Source organism: Phycodurus eques, chromosome 13 (assembly GCF_024500275.1).
Source record: "Phycodurus eques isolate BA_2022a chromosome 13, UOR_Pequ_1.1, whole genome shotgun sequence".
NCBI classification, from domain to species: Eukaryota; Metazoa; Chordata; class Actinopteri; order Syngnathiformes; family Syngnathidae; genus Phycodurus; species Phycodurus eques.
Window position 1 is genome coordinate 16,610,393 of NC_084537.1, and position 21,271 is coordinate 16,631,663.

At 40.3% G+C, this 21,271-nt stretch overlaps 1 protein-coding gene across 8 annotated transcripts in view; it reads right to left on the reverse strand.

Annotated features, from left to right (window-relative positions):
* Positions 1 to 21,271, reverse strand: part of tnr (tenascin R (restrictin, janusin)) — a 174,230-nt gene that overhangs the window by 37,711 nt on the left and 115,248 nt on the right. For 6 of the 8 annotated variants that reach the window (XM_061694707.1, XM_061694706.1, XM_061694705.1 and 3 more), the window contains 10 exons: positions 18,729 to 18,907; positions 17,834 to 17,924; positions 17,442 to 17,542; positions 15,233 to 15,335; positions 14,797 to 14,886; positions 13,011 to 13,144; positions 12,759 to 12,888; positions 9,588 to 9,854; positions 6,441 to 6,560; positions 6,090 to 6,233 (listed from right to left, as the gene is read on the reverse strand). In XM_061694707.1, coding sequence (XP_061550691.1) covers positions 6,090 to 6,233; positions 6,441 to 6,560; positions 9,588 to 9,854; positions 12,759 to 12,888; positions 13,011 to 13,144; positions 14,797 to 14,886; positions 15,233 to 15,335; positions 17,442 to 17,542; positions 17,834 to 17,924; positions 18,729 to 18,907 — 1,359 coding nt within the window. The remainder of the gene's footprint in view (positions 1 to 6,089; positions 6,234 to 6,440; positions 6,561 to 9,587; positions 9,855 to 12,758; positions 12,889 to 13,010; positions 13,145 to 14,796; positions 14,887 to 15,232; positions 15,336 to 17,441; positions 17,543 to 17,833; positions 17,925 to 18,728; positions 18,908 to 21,271) is intronic. The other 2 variants (XM_061694709.1, XM_061694711.1) reach the window with 2 other exon arrangements.

The following is a 21,271-nucleotide window of genomic DNA, read 5'->3' on the forward strand; positions in this document are numbered from 1 at the left end:
TTAAAGATGAGCGCATGATAACTCTTACTCACATTATTGAATTTTAATCTCAATGTCTTCCTGTACTCTATTAAGCATCTGAATGCATCCTTTTAGCATGAGGAAAATGCTCCTCTGATAAGTCCTCGGTTGAACACAGAAGCCCAGGAACATACCGGCTGTCCTTGTTGGCCATGAGGTCATTCTAATTTGTGCATCGCCCGTGGCCATTATGTAGACCGGATAGAGAGGACACACCAGTCCAAATGTCATTACTAAAGCTACAATGCTGAACCAACAATCAGAGATAAAACAGTATGAAAATGTCATATCAAAATTATTGGTATCATTTTGAATGAGAAAAAAAAGACAAATCTGCAATCCCATGGACTTTCTGACATTAGAAGGTGTAAAAACAAGGAACTTAAGTGAATCTTTATGCACGCGAGACCGTACATAATGTAATTAAAATGACTAAGAGGACAGTAAGATATTTACAACCCCAATTCCAATGACGTTGGGACGTTGGGTTGAACATAAATAAAAACAGAATACAATGATTTGCAAATCATGTTCAACCTATATTTAATTGAATACACTACAAAGACAAGATAGTTACTATTCAAACTGATAAACGTTATTGTTTTTAGCAAATAATCATTAACTTAGAATTTTATGCCTGCAACAAGTCCCAAAAAACGTGTTGCAGGCATGGGACAGGTGGGACAGGTGGCAAACACCTGTTTGGAACATCCCACAGGTGAACAGGCTAATTGGGAACCGCTGGGTGCCATGATTGGGTATAAAAGGAGCTGCTCAGTCATTCACAAGCAAAGATGGGGCGAGGTGCACCTCTTTGTGAACAAGTGCGTGAGAAAATAGTCGTACAGTTTAAGGACAATGTTCCTCAACGTACAATTGCAAGGAATTTGGGGATTTCATCACCTACGGTCCATAATATCATCAAAAGATTCAGAGAATCTGGAGAAATCACCGCATGTAAGCGGCAAGGCCCAAAAACCAACATTGAATGCACACGACCTTCGATCCCTCAGGCGGCACTGCATCAAAAACCGACAATGTGTAAAGGATGTCACCACGTGGGCTCAGGAACACTTCAGAGAACCAATGTCAGTAAAGACAGTTTGGCGCTACATCCGTAAGTGCAACTTGAAACTCTACTATGCAAAGCAAAAGCCATTTATCAACAACACCCAGAAACGCCGCCGGCTTCTCTGGTCATCTAAGATGGAAAAGTGTTCTGTGGTGCGACGAGTCGACATTTCAAATTGTTTTTGGAAATTGTGGACATCGTGTCCTCCGGCTCGAAGAGGAAAAGAAGCATCCGGACTGTTTTGGACACAAAGTTCAAAAGCCAGCATCTGTGATGGTATGGGCCGGTGTTAGTGCCAATGGCATGGGTAACTTACACATGTGAAGGCACCATTAATGCTGAAAGGTACCTACCAGTTTTGGAGAAACATATGCTGCCATCCAAGCGACGTCTTTTTCATGGACGCCCCTGCTTATTTCACCAAGACAATGCCAAACCATATTCTGCACGTGTTACAACAGCGTGGCTTCGTAGTAAAAGAGTGCGGGTACTAGACTGGCCTGCCTGCAGTCCAGGCCCGTCTCCCATTGAAAATGTGTGGCGCATTATGAAGCGTAAAATACGACAACAGAGACCCCGGACTGTTGAACAACTGAAGCTGTACATCAAGCAAGAATGGGAAAGAATTCCACCTACAAAGCTTCAACAATTAGTGTCCTCAGTTCCCAGTTCCCAAACGTTTATTGAATGTTGTTAAAAGAAAAGGTGATGTAAAACAGTGGTAAACATGACCCTGTCCCAGCTTTTTTGGAACGTGTTGCAGCCATAAAATTCTAAGTTAATGATTATTTGCTAAAAAAGATTATTTGCTAAAAAAGTTTTTCAGTTTGAACATTAAATATTTTGTCTTTGTAGTGCATTCAATTAAATATAGGTCGAACATGATTTGCAAATCATTGTATTCTGTTTTTATTTATGTTTAACACAACGTCCCAACTTCATTGAAATTGGGGTTGTAATAGTAGTGGGTTAAAACAATTACATAAATTAATCTTGGTTTGCTACCTTAATGCTAACATAATGGGAAACACCATAGGCAGGCTAACTAATAGCATCGGTGTTCGTGTTTTAACTCTAAGCAACAGATATTTTAACACAAACAGTGAAGCAACACATGTAGATAGATAATATTACAATACACACAGGCATGTATTCTTTATCCTCTGTGAACGCTGACTTGGCAAAGTTACTTATACTCACATTTATAATATTTAGTGCCTTTCCTTTATAATGTATTCTTTTAATGTTCAATAACTTTGGTGTAACCTCTCTAAGATGTTGAGCCTTGCTAATAGCAGCAAGCCATTGTTTGTCTTATCCAAGGATATTCCCAAGCGGCTACAACAGCTGGCTGGCTAGCTGGTGGAAATGTCCCGATTATGGAAATTCTGACTGAAGGACCTTATAATCTGTTTTTTGAGATTTTTGGCTTCAGAAAGAGTGTGGGGAGGAAGAGGAAAGCTGGCCATCTCCCCCTCACTCTCCTCTGCTTCTTCTTTCTCCCTATTCCTTCTTCTTTCTCCCTAGCTCCCTCTCTTTCTTTTTGTTTATAGCATGTAATTAGCTTTTTGTATTAAAAAAACATAAAGGCAAGATTGCTTCGTTACTTATTCTGTCAGAAAAAAGATTTACCAAAACAAGAACGACTAATATTACTACGCCTTACTGAGGAACTGAGACCGACTCCATGTACAGTATGTCAGTATTATACTGCCCCCAGGTGGCCACTGGCGTGCAACAACACAAGGTGCAGCACAATGTCCATTGAATTGAAGCAAAAAATGCGAATTTATTTACATTCAATTTAATTGTCATTACTTTATGTTTTGGCTGGGGTGGTGGCATTGGGTCCCTGCGGCCCCCACCGGGTGGACAGTTGTCAGGGCGCCTCGGTGGAACCGGCGGACCGCCCTAGGTCCATCGGCGTGGGACGTGTCCCGTCCGTCGGGCTGCTCTCGGGTGGACCCCTGGGCCCGATCCCGCCCCTCGATTGATTGGGTGGGGTCCTCAGTCGCCGCGGTGCGGCCACAGCAATTACAGGACACGTCTGTCAGTCTTTGCGCATGTAAAACGGTATCAATTCACTTGCATGTATCCACAGACACACACCCCTAGGACTCTTTCATTGGGTGTGGGGTCACGCACTTACTGCGACAAATAACTCATGAATATGCAAATTGTGTGTGTATCCCCTCACTTATACTCTTGTCCTGTAGACTTTATAATTCACATAATTAATGCCATACTTCAGTTGCACAGTCGGGTTCACGACCCTTGTCCTGCATGCTTCTTCTCCTGTCCTTGTCCTGTTCTATCTTGTCCTGTTCTTCCTTCACAGGGTGTAGCACTATAGCCCCATGCAACACTCATATTTAATGTTTCATTGTTGTAGATAATGTAATGATTTACTTCTCTCCTGTTTACAATTAGTGCTTTGTCTTTTGTCTTTGTTTCTCTCTCCCTTCTAGAAACTTTGTTCTGTTCGACTGATCAAGTCTGATTCTCAATAAACCTCAATTATAATACCACAGCGGAAGCTTAAAAACTCCACTGTGACACAGTAAAACTGTTCCCGCATGAAAGGGATACAGATTTTCCATTCTGCTTGACCTAACAGCCAAACAGGACAAAAAAAAAAAAAAAAAAAAAAAAAACTTCAATTAGATTTTGCTTGACAAATATATTGTATATGTATGAACATGAAAATATACAATTCAATCAAAAATGTTTTTCTATCAGTCTACTACATACACAAACAGAGGTGAGCTGACAATATTATGGAGACTATACCTCCTGAATACAAGTTGGCTGTATTCAAGTTTTTAAAAGAAATTTTGTCAACTCAAGCACTTTCATACATTCTATCCAGCCAAGCGTTGCTTAAAAATAGCAATCCGGTTTTCTCAAATATTCAGCATTTTGTCATTCTATGTGCAATTGGATTCAAAACACTATACTGTATATTTTAACCTGATATCTGTCCTACACCGAGCTAGAGAGCATATGTGTTTTGGGAAGCTGATAAATTAGCCACATTTTAATGGTCTTTACTCCAACTCCGGAGTTGGGAGGCGAGATCATTTATTAAAGGTCCTGACATTTTGCGTATGAGCCCACTGTTAGTCCTTAAACATCTCATCACAGAGTTCATTTACTCTCAAGCCTAACAGTTCTTTCTAAATGCCAGTGTATTCAGTGTTCAGTGGAAAAATGAAATGGCTCCTTGTTTTATTGTTATCTGCTCTTATAATTCAAAATCAACGTCAATGCATACTTTTCCCCACCCAATATTGGATCACTATAATAAATCCAAAAGGTGTTACTGTTAAAAAATGGCATTCAAGGATCTCTAGTTTGGTATTGTCAGGAGAATGTTATTTTCCACTTCTAAGAAGCTTGACTATGTTCTTTTCAGCCTATTACATACAACCCTAGTGACTCTGCTCATAGTAAGCACACTGGGATTGTTAAGGTCTCATAATAGAGAAGTGTGGGTGAACAACAAGACAAAGATTACAAAATGGGCAACAGCAAGCCTTTTATCTTTTTTCCTGCCTGCGTCAATGGATTCTTGAACCTGGCTTTTCTTTGCGAATCAGGTCTCATTGAAATGCAAACACAGCTTCAGCTCTCCTCTCCTGAGCTCCGTTCAGCTCTCTCCTCCCTCACACACAAACTAAAGATTATGCATACTCCACAGGGAGTGTGTTAATCTTATGTGAGGGGAATTATTTGAATGAGAAAAAACGTGTTCCATATTTCTGTGCATTCATGTGAAAGCGTGACGTGCCGCTCGATTCCAATTAGAAACATAATCAGAGGTGACTCCTCCGCTGCCGGATTTGGAGGGAGAAATTTTTAGAAAGTAGCGATGAAGCGAGGGGAGTGGGAAAGTGGACAAGGAGGTGCAAAGATTCAAGAGGATAGACGTGAGGCGAAAGGATAAAGAGGGCAGAGCGGGGCGAGATGGACTGTGGAATAGGTTACCAATTACTGGGTCGGGGAGGGGGCGACATTTTCATCTCACGCCACAATGCCAGATGCACCCTTTCGTTTTGTCGGATGCGTGTGTGTTTGTGTGTGTGTGTGTGTGTGCGTGCATGTGTGTGCGTTCCCATTTGTTTCTTCCAACACCTACCTGAAGGTTATTGCAGTGAAATCAGATTTCTATACTATTTGCAGCAAGACCAGGTGTCTTAATAACTGGTCTCTAACGTTGTTCCAATCAAATACACAAAGGATCAATAATTACAATTTACTTAACATCCACCCGTCAAACTAGTTTAAATTCCTCCTTTATTTTCCTATTTAAAAAACACTGTCTTTCCTATCCTAGATTATTTATATATATGTATATATAGATCAGCTTCAAAAACTCGCAAAAACCACGCTGTCATCCACTTTGTCACCAGTGCTTCCTTTAACAGCTACCACTGTGAACTGTACTCCCTGGTTAATTGGCCCTCTCTTCCCTCATGCAGACACATTCACTGGTCAATGATTAGCATTACAACACACACTGGCAAGACCCGACCCCATCTTCGCTCTGTGCTCACCATCTATATCAGTCTGCACTACTTTTGGTCAGTCTTTTTTTTTTCAACTTTCTGCCCCAAATGACTTGAAGTCTCTGCAACAAATATAAAACTCACCTCATTGTGCTTTAGGCGCCGCAATGGTTTAGGTAAAGCCCTATAAGTGTCCTCCAGTTACCGTTTTACAATTTGGGAAACAGGAATCTAATCTGTTTACTTTCACACTTGACTAGTGGGCAGTTACTCCAGACACAACTATTTTTATACAAACAAAAAACATCACAAGATCGCAACAAAAGTATTGTTCGCCCAAACAAAGTTTTTATGTAGATACAAAATATTAAATGACAATAGTGTACTTACTATTACCCCCAAATCTATTTCCTGAATAAATAGGACTGTAGGCCATAAGGAAATAACGACATTAGCAACTTCAGTCCACATCATGTTTGTTCCCATACCTGTGAAAACCGAGGCGCTAACAATTTTGCTCTCCTGGCTCCCTCTGACCGCGTTGAGACTGATCTCATACTCGGTAGCGGGGAACAGACTGGACAAGGTGTAGTTGGTCACATCGCTGTCAATCACAACGCTGTCCACTCGACCTGCGGAAAACACACACTCAGCTTTGTCTCCATTTGCAGCTTGTTGGGTCCAATTTGAAATCTACTATTCAGTCACATTAAGGGAGGACTAAAAGATTTATGGCTATTAATTTAAAACTATGATTTAAAACTATGATGATGACTGGTAGAAGATGATGCTCTTATAGAGTGCCAGCAAATTATATTAAAATATGGAAAATTAAATACCTCTGGCTGACTGGTAGGAAAGCTTATAATATTCAAATGGAGCCAGGGGTTTTATCCACGAAATAGTCACTATGTCCTCAGCCACGGCGGTCACCGTCATCTGCTTGGGTGGGTCCATACCTACAGTACGATGCAGAGTTTGATTAGGCACACAAGCTAACAATATACTAGCTGTGTCTGACATATTGCTTTCATTTGTCAGATCTGTGAGTGGACATTACAGCAGCTGTTGGATTTCAATGCCACGCAACATTGGGGATTTTAAAGTTGTTGTTTATTTTTTTCTAATGTGTTTTTACATTATACAGGCAAGTCTTATCCTAAGTCGAATTTAGAGTTGTGCATCTTCAGTGTAGTAACACGTTGTGCCGCCACATGCCGGGCAGCACTGAGATGTACTTGAAGAGATGTGTAATCAAAGCAAGACGAAGAGTGTAAAACATCGCCACATTTTGCCGTTTTAATATTTGTTGTTCCCACAGAACTGATAGAAAACTATATGCGCCTGTGACTAATCTGTTAGTACAGTATGTGTTGTTGCGCCATGTGTGTTAAAGTAGCAGTTTTTTTAAGGTTTATAAGTAGTAACATATGCTAATTTCCGTTAGCCTGTCTATGGTGTTCCGCATTAAATGTTGGCATCAAACTAGCTGCCTTTAGTTAGATGAAATTAAATTGTTTAGTTGAACATGTTGTTTAGCTATACAATGTTTATTTCACTTTTGTTTTTATGTGTTAGTTTTAGAGTAAACTTCCACTGGGAGTGACAAATAAACAGGCACACTTTGCCTCTTATACGATTATAGGTATACTTTGAAAATTGTGTTTTAATAAGTTTAAACATGGGGGAGTGGAGTAAAACTATATAAAGAATTAATTTTTGATATGGTCTGTCTAGATTTCTGATTTTTACCTATCAAAACTCCGTTATATCACAGATTTTCTTTTAAATATATCTACCACGTCGAGGAAGTCAATTATGACAAAAACTTTATTGTGAACCAGTACACTGGCATAATAAGACAATAGCAACATGTCTCCAAAACATCCAAAAGGTAGTGAAGGAGATGAAAAAGGAAATTCTAGGAAATGACTATTGGAAAACGTTGCAGCCAGAAAGTGTTCTCTCCTGACCAAATTCGTTGATAGGAGAAGACTTCAAAGAGATGATGCACTATGTCGTTAATGACTTCATACATATACAGGGAAAAAAAAGAGTGCTTAAAGCGTGTGGGAGAGGTAAAATGACAATAAACGTATATGGTGTCTGTGGTTTAGATTTTCACCTGTTGTGGGTAGGTCTGGAAAAAAAACAACCTCCTGCAATAAAACGGTATTTTTACACAATCATAACCATTCAAACTACATTGTCCATAAACAAAAGTCAATCAATTGCCTGAGAAGATATCCAAGGACCAATTGACGCTCACGCCAAAAGAAACACCATAAACATTACGCAGCGTGAACACTGCTACCTCACAGCAGATACAATTTATTTAACCGTGTCTCCAGAGACTATTGAGCTACTGTGAAAAAAGGTTACAGCGGAGACAATGTGAGCCAACAATTCATGGCAGTTGATGGCAGTTACTTAGCATTAATAACAGAAGAAAGTATAAGAGATGGGGGTAATGAGGAGGAGATTAAAGCACTTCCATCTTTTGCTAGGGGAAAGTAGCAGCACAGGCAGCACATCAAATCAAAAGAATAATCGCTAGTATTCATGAGAAGAGGGGATCATTTATAATTCCTGGCTTTGAAATCATTTAATTTCCACTTGGCTGGAAAACAGCAGCTTTTTTGTAAAGGTAGTGCCCATTCGGGCATGGTTATCTTACTAATTAAGTTTGCTTTGGTAAAGGTGAAACTTGCATGATGGCGTGTGTTGTTTATTATTTGATGAAGCTTCCCTGAGAGACGGGAAAGGAGCAGAATACAAAAAAAGCTCTGACTGAAATGTTTGCAGTGCTTCACATTTTGTTTGCTCTGTGAGACAGTTAATGATAATGAATGACATGTGGATGCTTGTGTATTTGGGCAAAGACAACCACAACTAATGAAAGGGGCACAGGGATGTAACAGCAACCAGGTAAAATCCACATTCTGTATCTGTAGCTACTTTGTGCAATGTGATGAAACTGTCTTTCTAGAGCGGTCCATGTATTAATTTAACACATATTTGGATGGGTATGTATTATGTAGGTAAGAGTGTTCCCATTAAAATTTGCTGAGACTCTAAACTTTGATTACTATCCATTATTCATTATTCCTTATCCACTGCTCGTCCGCATTAAGGTGACATGCGTTGGAGCCTATCCCAGCTGACTTTGAGCAAGAGGCACAGTCACATTCATGGGGAATTTCAGTCTCCAATTGAATGGAAAAAAATGTGTATCTTCAATGAACGTAGGTCCGGCGCACACCAAACAACGTGACCGAATGAGACTGATCTGGACAATCGTGAAGCAATTACTGTCAGCGACTCAACGACGCACACCTATCAACACACCCACAACAGAAAAACTATGACCCCTGCTGTTCTCATCGGGAAACTGTCTGAAGCTACAAATACAGTACTGTACTGTATTTTTTACTGAACCACAAACAACATGGTATGATTGTCAAGGAAGAAGTGTTTTGCCCTGGCCACTGTAGTATATTGTAATAATACCAACAGAGTGACAAATAAGAAAAAAGTAAAGAGTGTGGACAGAGACTCTTCACGCTTCGTTTTTTAGCCACACATAGGCTACACGTGAAATTATAAATGTTAGGTAAAACAGTAAAACATTATATATTATGTATATACTGAATTGGTTCGGCTTTGTCCCCGACAATGCCAATTATTTTGTTAGAGATCATGCGATACAGCATAGCATTTTTTAATAGCCGCTACATCCGTAATCTGCAATGTTTCCTCCCGGCTCACCATCATCGCGCCAACTTGTGAAGCTTCGAAGCAGAAATTTTGCTTCAACTTCTTTTTTTTTTTGTAATCAAATTATTTTAGTTGTTTGATTAATCGTTTCAGCCCTATTTGCATGTGAAAATTTCACTATTGCTGCTGTATACTGTAGCTATGGATCTGAGCGAGGCTTTAAAGCACCCCTTCTGCCCGAGGAGTTTTCATCCAATCGGGCTGCTCACCTGTCGTAAGGGATGCTGTAATAGGCTCAGAAGTGACGTCCCCTTGTATTGTGATTAGGCTGACGGTGTACTGAGTGGCCGGAAGCAGCCCTTGCACTAGCGACCTCGTCTTGGAGCCGTCCAGGGTCACCTTAGAGGTGTCGGTGCCATCAGCAGAACTGTAGCTGAGGATGAAGACGTCAGCCGGCGGTGCCGGTGAGCTCCATGCCACCAGCACTGAGTCGGAAGTCACCTCAGACAAGTAGAGGTGGGAAACGGGCCTGATCCCTGGAGGAATATGGATTAAATGTCACGGGAGAGTCGCCAAGTAGGCCAAGAGCAGGGAAAAGTGAAGAAATAAATAAGGTGTCGTCAAAGATGGAAATGAAGAAGCCATGGTGGTGATGGATGAATGGAAGCGGCTCATGAAAATAGCCTTGGGTGCGATCTTCACCGGGCGGACTACAGAGTCATGTGGGCGCGATGATTTAATCACTCATGAAGAGGAGAGGCTAATTGGATTATGTGCCATAAAGATGAAGTTGTGATAGGATTGATCACAAAAAGAAATGGAAAAAGTGATGATGGTGGCAGATTTTGCTGTCAAAACATATGACTTAGACAGCTAATGATGAAGTGAATGAACATGAAGCAAAAAAGTAAGATGGATCGAGTTTAGACGGCTGCTTCCAGTAACCACATATTTACTGTACATTCCACATGAAGATTATATTGTTGTGCATTCATTCATTCATTTTCCTTGCTGCTTATCCTCACTCGGGACGCGGGCATGCTGAACCTTCTCCCAGCTGACTCTGGGCAAAAGGCAGGATACACCCAGAACTGGCCACCAGCCAATCGCAGGGCACACATAAACAAACAAGCATTCGCACTCACATTCACACCTACGGCAATTTATAGTCTTCAATTAACCTACCATGCATGTTTTGGGGATGTGGGAGGAAACCGGATAACCCGGAGAAAACCCAGGCAGGCACGGGGGAGAACATGCAAACTCCAAACACGTGAGGCCGAATTTGAACAGAACTGTGAGGCGGTTGTGCTAACCAGTCGGCCACCACGCCGCCCTATATCGTTGTGCATCTGACAGCTATTTATGCTTGAACAAACAGAAAAATCAAGCTTTTGAAGCTGCAGTTCAAGAGAAAATCCCACATTTTAAATTAAGATGCGTTCTCTTGGGCACAGATAATTAGCTGTTACTAGTGAAGTGGATGAAAAGATGACATCCAATTAACTTTTTTCATCCTCCTGATCCTCCATCTTATCATCATGTCATCCCACCGAATGCCCAAAGGTTGGAGCGACACGGAATGATGAAGTCACTCATCACAATGATGATGATGATGATGTTGGAGACAACTGCAACGGCTATCGTGAAGAATGAAAAGATCAAGATGAGGATGATGAGAGGAAAAGTTCTCAAGTGCATCATTTTGATGCTGAAAAGTTACATCATGCTTCTTTTATAACTAAAAAATAATCACTGCTGGTGGAGATGGACAGGAAATCCATCAGAAAGAAGGATTATGATGGACCATGCAAATGAAATTCCCAGGGGAAAAAAAACAAGGCAGAAGATGAAGAAATGGGGCATGACTGAAGAAACCAACACATGTATACGTTAAGATGAAAAGCCCCATTGCAAATAGGGACTATGCAAACCCAGCTCATTAGCAGGCTTCAATATTTTAGATCTACTAATAGTTTTCTTCTCATTTTTTTATTTAAGCATGATTCACCACTGGACTCTCCAGTTCCTTTTATCCCCACATGTACTGATATTTAGGAGTTTTTAAAGAATCTGTTTACAAAACAGAAACATAATAGTGGTACACACATGCCGCTAATCAGGCTGAATTTGAACATTGCCCCCATCTCTTCGATCAGCAAAGGCCTGATTGTCGAATGTCAACAAAAGAGCTATTATCCACTGGGGTGTATTAAGATTTAGGTTTTCCAGTGAGGTCCCACAATTATAAATGTTAAACCTGTTCCACATTTGGAATGGGAAAATCCTAATGTGTGTGATCAACACAAGTTTTGCCAATCGACAGATTTTGTGACTGGGACATGAAACGGAATATAGCCAACTAGAAAGCTGGCTGAAACTCGCACGTGTATAGACAATATAACATGTCTAATAAGGCATTCACCACAATAAAAATGACAAGGAGAAGAGCTATCCACTGCACTGTAGTTACAAGAAAAGCCAACACTGAGCCGCATACTTGCGAATCGTTATTCGGAAATTCACAGAATTTTCCTTTGGTGCCATTTTGTGGCATCTTCAGATTAAGAGACCAAGTTGAAGTAAGGATAAAAGTGCACTTTGTCAGTCCATAGCTTTGTTCAATTAGACAAAAAAAGTGCTTTGTTGCCATCTTGTGGCATCCACAGGCAATTACAAACCTTTTTGGGCAGGTGTCAATTACTCTCAGATTTTCACTATTCGCGTAAGGGCTCGCTCCCTATTGTACAGTCCACTCTTTATTCTCCGTCCTGTCTAGTTATGTGGCACAGCGCTGCCTCTCACAGGTCAGTCTTGGTACTACATCGGTTTCACCATTAGGTATGTGAATTGATAATTAGCCAAGCCAATTCCTTCTTGATTTTTTATTATTCTTAATGAATGAGCGAATTAAATAATACAAATGATATATGATATCACTGATGTCATTATAAATGTATACTGTATATCATAATCAATGAAATGTTTCTACATATTAGAAGAGGTCACCCTTTTGATTAACTTAAAGGTTTGAAAGTGTTGTAAGTAGCACTGGTATCTTTTCACATGAAACACTGCCAGACTTCAGAGTGCTTCTGTCTTGACACCATATGGGAAAAGTTCTGAACCAAAATACACTTCAAGCGTGTGACGACTCATTTGCGAATGTAAGAGGAATCGATAAGCGGAATCGCCAGGCAGGCAAACAAACAATACCTAGGAATCAAATTTTTGATTCCCATCCTTACTCGCCATTGTCAGAGGAGACATCGTCGTGTGTGGTGTGCTGTGTGGGTCATCTATAGTACATCACAAACTTTAAGAGTAATAAGAACACACTTGCCAATTTTTTCCTCGCCATGTGTGGGGTATCTCACGTTTTAAAAATCGGTACGGGTACCGATACAGGCACCTCGCTTCAGACTATACTTCACTTTTACCTGTGAAGGCATCTATGGAAGCCACGTTGCTCTGCTGTCTGCCTCTCTTGGCTGCCACAGTGATAGTGTATTCCGTGCCCGGCTCCAGGTCTGTCAGAGTGGTAGTGGTTTCATCTCTAGGGACAGTCAGCTGGAACACAAAGAAAACTTGAGTTAAATGACAATAACGCACAACGGTATACTCCTTCCTGTTCATTTAAAAGGAGATTCTTAAGCCATATTTGAGAAGTGTTCGCCATTCTCATGGTTCACCTCAGTAGACACGCCTGAAGATGATGTATAGGTGACTTTGTAGAAGTCAATGGGGCCCTGGACCGTGCCCCACACCAAGGTGATGGTGTTGTCCGTAGATGCTGTGACAGTTAGATCCATGGGCACGTCCAGACCTGGCACAATGGAGAAACAAAGACATACCTGTTAAAATTGATGTTAGAAATGTCAATGTGCAAATACATGATACTGTTTGCAACCCTGTACCTGATAAGCAGCCATGGAGATGGATGGTAATATATTTAAGAGTGGTCAATTACAAGAAATGCATTGTCTTTGACCAAGCCAAGTTGAGTGTTCAGGGTAAAACAAATGTCTAAAATTGTGCAAACCCGCGGCACGGTGTCCGACTGGTTAGCGCGTCCGCCTCACAGATCTGAGGACCGGGGTTCAATCCCCGGCCCCGTCTGTGTGGAGTTTGCATGTTCTCCCCGTGCCTGCGTGGGTTTTCTCCGGGCACTACGGTTTCCTCCCACATCACAAAAACATGCATGGTAGGTTGATTGAAGACTCTAAATTGCCCGTAGGTGGGAATGTGAGTGCGAATGGTTGTTTGTTTATGTGTGCCCTGCGATTGGCTGGCAACCAGTTCAGGGTGTACCCCGCCTCCTGCCCGATGATAGCTGGGATAGGCTCCAGCACGGCCGCGACCCTGGTGAGGAGAAGCGGCTCAGATAATGGATGGATGGATTGTGCAAACCTTCATGCATGACTACGTAGGACGTTAGCCTATCTTACAGCAGCTGAGTTTAAGTGTATCAAAGGATTAAATTTAGGTGTGTTTCTCGCTTTTTGCAGTGATCGAAAGCCAAACCATAAAAATTGTGATTTCCTGGGGATAAAATGAATGTTTATCCTGGGAGGGGAAAAAGGCTGCTATAGCCCATCTCCTGAACACACTCTTATGTCACAGAAAGGACCCCTACATCCTCTAATGCACATAAAGCATTCACACCGTGACGTCTTTCCAATTCACGCGAACACAAACGTGATGAAAAGGAGCTGCAGTCGCGGGTTTAAGCTTCAAAGTTACAGGTCAGTAATTCTTTTCTTGACATAAGAGGATGCGTTGGATGATACACTTTCTGCTTTGAAAGCATTTTTTTTTTAAACACATCTGCATCAATACAAACAGACTACTCATCTGCTTTTTGTACTCTAAACTGCAGTAAATCAGTGACTGGGACAACAAAATCAAATATTTGGCATTACAAATACAATTTCTATTTTGTGTCATTGCAGTTTAGAAGCTGATGATTGAAACGCCAATCCTTAATGTTCATCTATTTATGCGTCAGGAGATTAAGACACTGAACAAAAAATGTTAATTGGATGATCCTTTGTGCTTTCGCAACTCACTTAAATGGAATGACTAGAGCAGCTCAAAGAGGATACTCAAAACAGAAAGATCATCTGGATAATTGAGGCATAGTATTGAAAAAACACATTCAACGTTTACAGTAAGTACAACAGGAGTGCCTGACAGCTGACAAAATATGTGGTCTTTAATTCCATATCAGTCCATATCATTAAAAAAGAAAACTATAGAAAAATAGGAAAATATCCATCGAAGATGTTTTGACTAGTGCTGGCACATACAACATTTTCTTGCAAAAAAAAGATGTGGTGTTTAGTTCCCCTTTAAAGGGTATGGTGGGTGGGTCTGGAGCGTATCCCCCGCAAAAACCTCATGCAGTACATTGACTTTGTGTCAAACTACAATTTGGATTTTAGCCCTATTTCACACTAATAATAGATAGTCACTAACCCGTTCTGGCGTTCATAGTGGCCGATGTGCTCTGGTTACTGCCTCTCATGCCAGAAATGCCAATACCGTACTCTGTGCCAGGCAGTAGGTCTGAAACAAAGTGAATGAATTAACGTCAACCATAGAGATGGACAAGCAATCATAAGGGAAACACAAAACGCAGAAAGAGAGGGAGAGTGATTATTTTCAAGAACAAATCAAAGCATCGATTGCACAAGATAACGCACACTTCCAATTCCCTTGCCTCCAATACACCCAAGGGACAACACGTATCTGGACAAATACAATCAGTAGTGGCCAGCCAAGCAGCCAACCTGGCGTGTTGCACATTTACCTCAGTACACAATAGATGAGCTTGGATAATGCAAAAAAGAAACAGCAAAATCTTTGTGCAAAGGACCCTCGGGTTTGTTGATGACAATTTCTCTACACTTACCGGTGAGAGTGGCCTTTGTGGTGTCTCCCTCATTTCTTGGTACAATGACCTTTTCGTATTGATCACCTGCCAGTGTGCTGTACACCACCTGGTAGGCTTCCACCTACATGCGCACATAATTAGGTATATTAAAACTATGGATCACGCTCAATGTTTATTTTCAGTTAAAAATGGAAGGAACACTCCGAGCCAACAAACACACACACAAAGAGATTATATTGCCTGGTAGCAAATATAGTGGAACCTTTTAAAGGGGGCATATTATGGAAAGATGACATTTAAATATATATATTTTTTGTATACAAATACTTGGGTCTCAGAAGTGCCTGCCCACGCATCAAGTATTAAATTACAAAAACAAGTAAATCTTTTGTTATTATGCCTTGTTCTTAAAATTAGTCTGTGAGCCCGAGAAAAACCACCAATCAGAGAAAGAAGGTGTGACTGAGGACGTGTCAATCGTTTGCTTTGTACTCACGGGCTCACTCAAAGCAGGCACACCCCAATGGCCTTGTGCTGACCTCTGATCTTGGGTTTCAGGAGTTTACTGAAACTATGGCGGGATATCCACCCCGAAAAATTAAAAAATGCAAATGTGAAGGGACCTCAGGCAGCTGAGAGGATTCAGAAGCAACACACAAACCACCAACATTTCTGCTTGAGAGGTAAGTAAATCACCTCTTTTAGATGTTTTATTGTACATTCCATAAAATAAAACTTCAAACCGATAGCATTTAGTGTTACAGTAACACACATTAGAAATAAGTCAAGCTATGACTGTCGCAGCCGTGGCTAACTTAGTATTGCTAACGCTGCTATTTTGCTGAAGCTGAATATGCAATCTCTCTGAATTAGAAAATTGCACTCTTGCATGTTAGTGAGGGGCGTGGCTTGAGTGGGAGGAGGGTTGACTGAAGTGAGGCTCCATTCAAATCAGTGTTAACACTACAAACGCCCCTTTAAGCCGAATGCCACCTTTTGAAAAAATATAATTTGACCACCACATTTGGGGAAAGCTCTACAATATGTCTCAAAAAACGCAAACCACCACAATGTCAGCTGAGAGTTTTCGTGTGACAAAACGTTTAATGAGTGAAATGTGTGGGAAGCATCTGTGACACAAATCACCTGCGCATGACACCTTAGACATTTGTTATAATAGGAAAGATTAATTTAAGACAGTTAATCTTTCCTGTAATTACTGTTACTGTGGTCTGATAATTGTTTTAAGAATGATAAAATATGACTTAAAAATTAGTTACTGAACTAAACGTTTTACGATGGCAATTTTATGGCCATTATTTATTATTATTTATTTATTTATTTAGTTTTTTTAAAGGTTGTTTTTTTAATGTTGCGTTTACTCTCTGCAGAATCATGAGGCAGTTAATGATTGAAACTACCACTGAGACTGAGAATGGGTAATTATCTCCAGTGATCCCCATTGGACTCAGTACTGCTAAAGAGCTCAGGGACTTTTTAAAGATTAGAGTGAAACATTCTGGAACATCAGTTGTGCAAACTGTGTTGATTATTTTAATATATACCCCCCCCCAAAAAAATTAGTCAAAAGCTTAGCCTTGCTTTGGATTTGAGTGAGTACAGGGGGTCTTTGCTTCATGTTCAGAATCAGAATCATCTTTCTTTGCCAAGTATGTCAAAAACACACAAGGAATTTGTCTCCGGTAGTTATAGTAGCCGCTATAGTATGACAACAGACAGTCAATTGACAGAGAATATTTTTGAGACAATCAGACATTGAGAAAAAAAGTCACTGAGCTGGTTGTTGGTTGAAGTAGGAGTTTTCCCGATGTTTATTATTACAATAACATCAATGCCAACTTTGGTTAGCCTGTCTAAGGCGTTTCATATTATATGTTAACATTAAGCTCGTTTGTTAGTCAATTTGAGTTTTGGTTGAACAATTTGGTGTTTAACTAAAAAAATATACATATATATGAATTATTTTATGTCTACTACAGCGTATCAGGGTCACTTCGTGAGAAAAAAAAGCTGCAATGTGATTTAAAGTTGTCATGACGACATTTAAAGTCGTAGCAACAGAGTCTCACGTGAACGCCGGTTGTGCCGTGTGGCCACGTACTATTATCACTGTTCACAATCCTGAAATGTCGGAAACCGAGGCCCACCAGTCGCTGGTCAAAGCTACAGTATGTCGCTACGACAGCTCAGCGCTCAGTGAAATTACCTGCGCCTCGCTGTTGTCCCATTCCAACTCCAAGGTGGTGGAGGTCTTGGAGAGGAGACGCAAGTTCTTGGGGGCGTCGATCTCTGAGAAGAACGATAAAGCTGACAATGTTGGGGAAACTGAGACCAATTCTCAGGGAGAGTGAACAAGCAGACATCAACACTGTAATCACTGTCAGAAACACATGCAGTATGCTACAATCATTGCTACATGCATGCAATAACAAGTTCAACACAGCATAATATCCGGTGTGCAAACTTTATGGGACTCTGCCATATGACCTTGAACAGCATGGTACAGCAGGCCATATGTCATCAGCACTTCTATTCCCAGAGGCAGGCTCAGGATAGCATGCACCATGATTACAACATCTGCTTGCTGTCAGCCCTCACCAGTTGTAAATTCAATGGAAATGGAACCGCTCGCGTTTCCGTTCCTCACTCCGCTCACGGACACCTCGTAACGGGAACCGGGACGAAGGACCTTCACAACAAAGTAGGAGCGATTGGTTATTTTAGAGCAGGTGTGGGCAAACATTTGTACTCAAGGGCCACATTTGAGTTTTAAAACAGATAGCAGGGCCTAGTCATTTGTAGAGGAGGTTAAAAATTAACATAAAAGTTAAAATGTGCATCTGAAATAGTCTATTTCTACTGTATTATTTATAATTAACTACATTATAATTAATCAACAAATTATTTTAAAAAAAAGCTAAATGTATATGGTCCCTGTCATGCCAAATCCTCGCATCTCCAAAATAACTTCTCTTCGCGAAATAAAAAAAACACTATCTTCCTTACATCTTATAATACCTTATATATTGCTATCATATACTTTTGTGCACTAACATCAACACAACAGCACCTAATGTTGTCAAGTTTGACGTTCATTTATGTTTCATCGTTCATTTATCATGCTGTCATTGATTGTGTATATCCACTTGTTTCCAATTATTCAACAGAATAACAGCTATGTGTTCAACTTTAACAGGTTGAGATTTCATACTGAGTAAGTAAATTTGGAACTAAATTGAGACAAGATCATCATTTAAGTTTTTCTACTTTTTGTGACAATTGTAACGTGTCAGTAAAGGTTGGGAAACACTGAATTATTCAAATTTTTACTTTATTGCATGAGTACAATATTATATCATTATTATATATTAATATTTAGTAATGTTCTTGTGTTATGTAAAAATAAAGAAAGTAACCAATTATTATTATTATTATTATGACATTAATGAATTCCTTTTAATTAACAATTTTAGGAAAAACAAATGCCACTCACCTGCAGGGTATACTGGCTGAGCGTAGGCTGGAGGCGAAAGGTAGTGCGTGGGCCCTCGCCTCCCACGAGGCCGTAACGCAACACAATCTGATCAATTTTGGCTTTCGGCGTGGTCCACTCTAGGAACGCTACCGTGTCAGACACATCGCGCACAGCCAGCTGAGTGGGGCCGTCGATCACTGCAAAACAAAGACGTTGGCACCAATTAGACAATGCTTATCGACCAATGGTGACATTTATACCAAGTATTTAGTGTGTGATTGTGGTAATTGGGTCGATTAGTGAAAAACTTGTACATACTAAGCCAAGCCACTGTATAAGTGCAAATCAAAGTATCAGAATTTAGTAAAAAAGCACATTCACTTTAGTTTAATTAAAACATTTTTAACTCATACATGATACAGATGCTATTCTATTTAACTGTAAAGACTTTTTAATTTTATTTCAAACGAGGCATCTATTTCGGCAGAGGTGTTTACTTCTTTCAAATGAACAATGAACCTTCTAAAGTCCCTGTAAAACAAATATAAATTTGCCTTGTACATTTGACACGACAGAGAAGGGTGTTGTTAACAACCCTGCCAAATTTGAATGATCGCACAGTAAATAAAATAAAGCTTCAAAATCGCAAAAAAATTAAGCCATCGTCTCCGCTCTCAAACGCTGTGGGCGTGGCCACTGAATGCACTCAAACCACTCTACGCTGAACAGTCAACTGTGAATCAAATACTACTACTTCGGCCTAAAAAAAATTATGCTACTTCATCGAGCACCTTTGCTGTGTTTGAGCTGCGAAAATATATTTACGCAAAGCTGCCGGTGGCTGAAATACAGTATATCTCACCAGTCCATCGTGGGGCTTTTCCGCGCCGTGACAACGAGGCACTCTAAAGTGGCCACACCGGTTGTGAAGCCCTTGTCCAAACACTGGCTGTGAAATCTGACTTTTTTTGCTTCTTGAAATCGTTCTTTTTTTCTGTTTTTTGTCCGTGCTCTGCGTGACGTGCATACAGCCAACAACAAGGCGCTCTAAAGCAGCCACAGTAGCGGATTATCCAAAGGGAAGATGTATTTTCAGAGCTAGCTATGCCGACATGTATTATTCACACTTTAGTGCAATCTAATGAAAGGCTAATCTAATGAAAGTGCAATATGTGTCTGATCATAACCTGTGCAATAACCGAACAGTATATTAAAATATGGTCATTCTCCCAAAAGTGAACACTTGTATATTCTGTAAATGAATTTTTTTCCCCCCAATAATTGTGACTTTATATGTCTTCTTCTTTGTTGACCTCAACGCTGCAAAATGGGAGATGCCGAGCTGATTTTTCATTGTTGCTGTGACAGTGACAATAAAGCTCTATTGTATTCTATCATATTCAAACTGCACCTCTCAATCACGCCGGATAACCAATGACATATCTTAAAAATAATTTTTATTGTTTCTCATGTAATATTTTAATTTCTTGAGATGGTGAATTTTGGGCTTTCAATAGCTGTAAACTATGATCATAAAAATCTTAAAACAAATAGAATAACAAAATATTTCACCCTGTGTTTAGTGAATCTATACAGAGTTTCAGATTTTGTACTGCACTACTAAAATAATTGAACTGAAACTAACTGAAACAACCTTTTCCATGTTATTCGAACTTACTGAAATGGACCTGTACTTTATTAAGACAGATTTGACATTTGGAGAATGGAGCAAATCTTTTCCAAGGTGTCAATTTGAGAGTAACCATTCTGTGCTGTGACGGCACTTTTATTCTTGCGCGTTGACCCGTGAGGGAACTCAAGTGAATGGCATGTTTCACAGAATGTACAAAAAAGGGAACCACACTCTCTTTCAAAGAATTTCTTTGCGCTTTCTGGGTGAAAAAAAGTTGGACACATTGTAGGTCCATCTTCTTTCTTGATGGAGTCACAGTTGGGCCCCTGGGGCTCGTCCTAGAAAAAGAGCCTGAGCCAGACAACAGCCAAGAAGAATCTCCCCCTGGTTTTTACATCGGACACCTCATCCTCCTGTAGTTCCGAGGTCTCCGAGGAAGAATAAATCTTTCTCATAAATAACAGAGTGCCTTCAAATTTGTCTTAACCCTCTTACGTTAACCAATCAGGTATCCAAGAAATATTAATGAGCTAGCAGCATGAATTATTTATCAACACTTAATTATACGATCATGACTTGAACAAAGTCTTAAAAGGATATTGATGGTGTCTGGACTACAGTCATGAGAGTCTGAAATTTGATGAACAACTTTTCAATTGAATCTATTCGAAATGCATTTATGAAGCCAGCTGGATGAGGAGTCAGCGTGATACATCATTGAGACAGAGGCAGCTCATCAGTCTCTGTGTGTGTAATATTTAATATTAATATATTACTACCTTTGCTGGCAGTGAATGTGATTTGTAACTTTGTTTTAAAAAGTAGCAGTTGCAGCTAGATATCTGATCCACGGGTAATGTAGGCATGTAAAAAGTAGGCGATTGGGGGGGGGGGGGAACGGTTCGCCAGTCAGTCACAGGTCACGTCC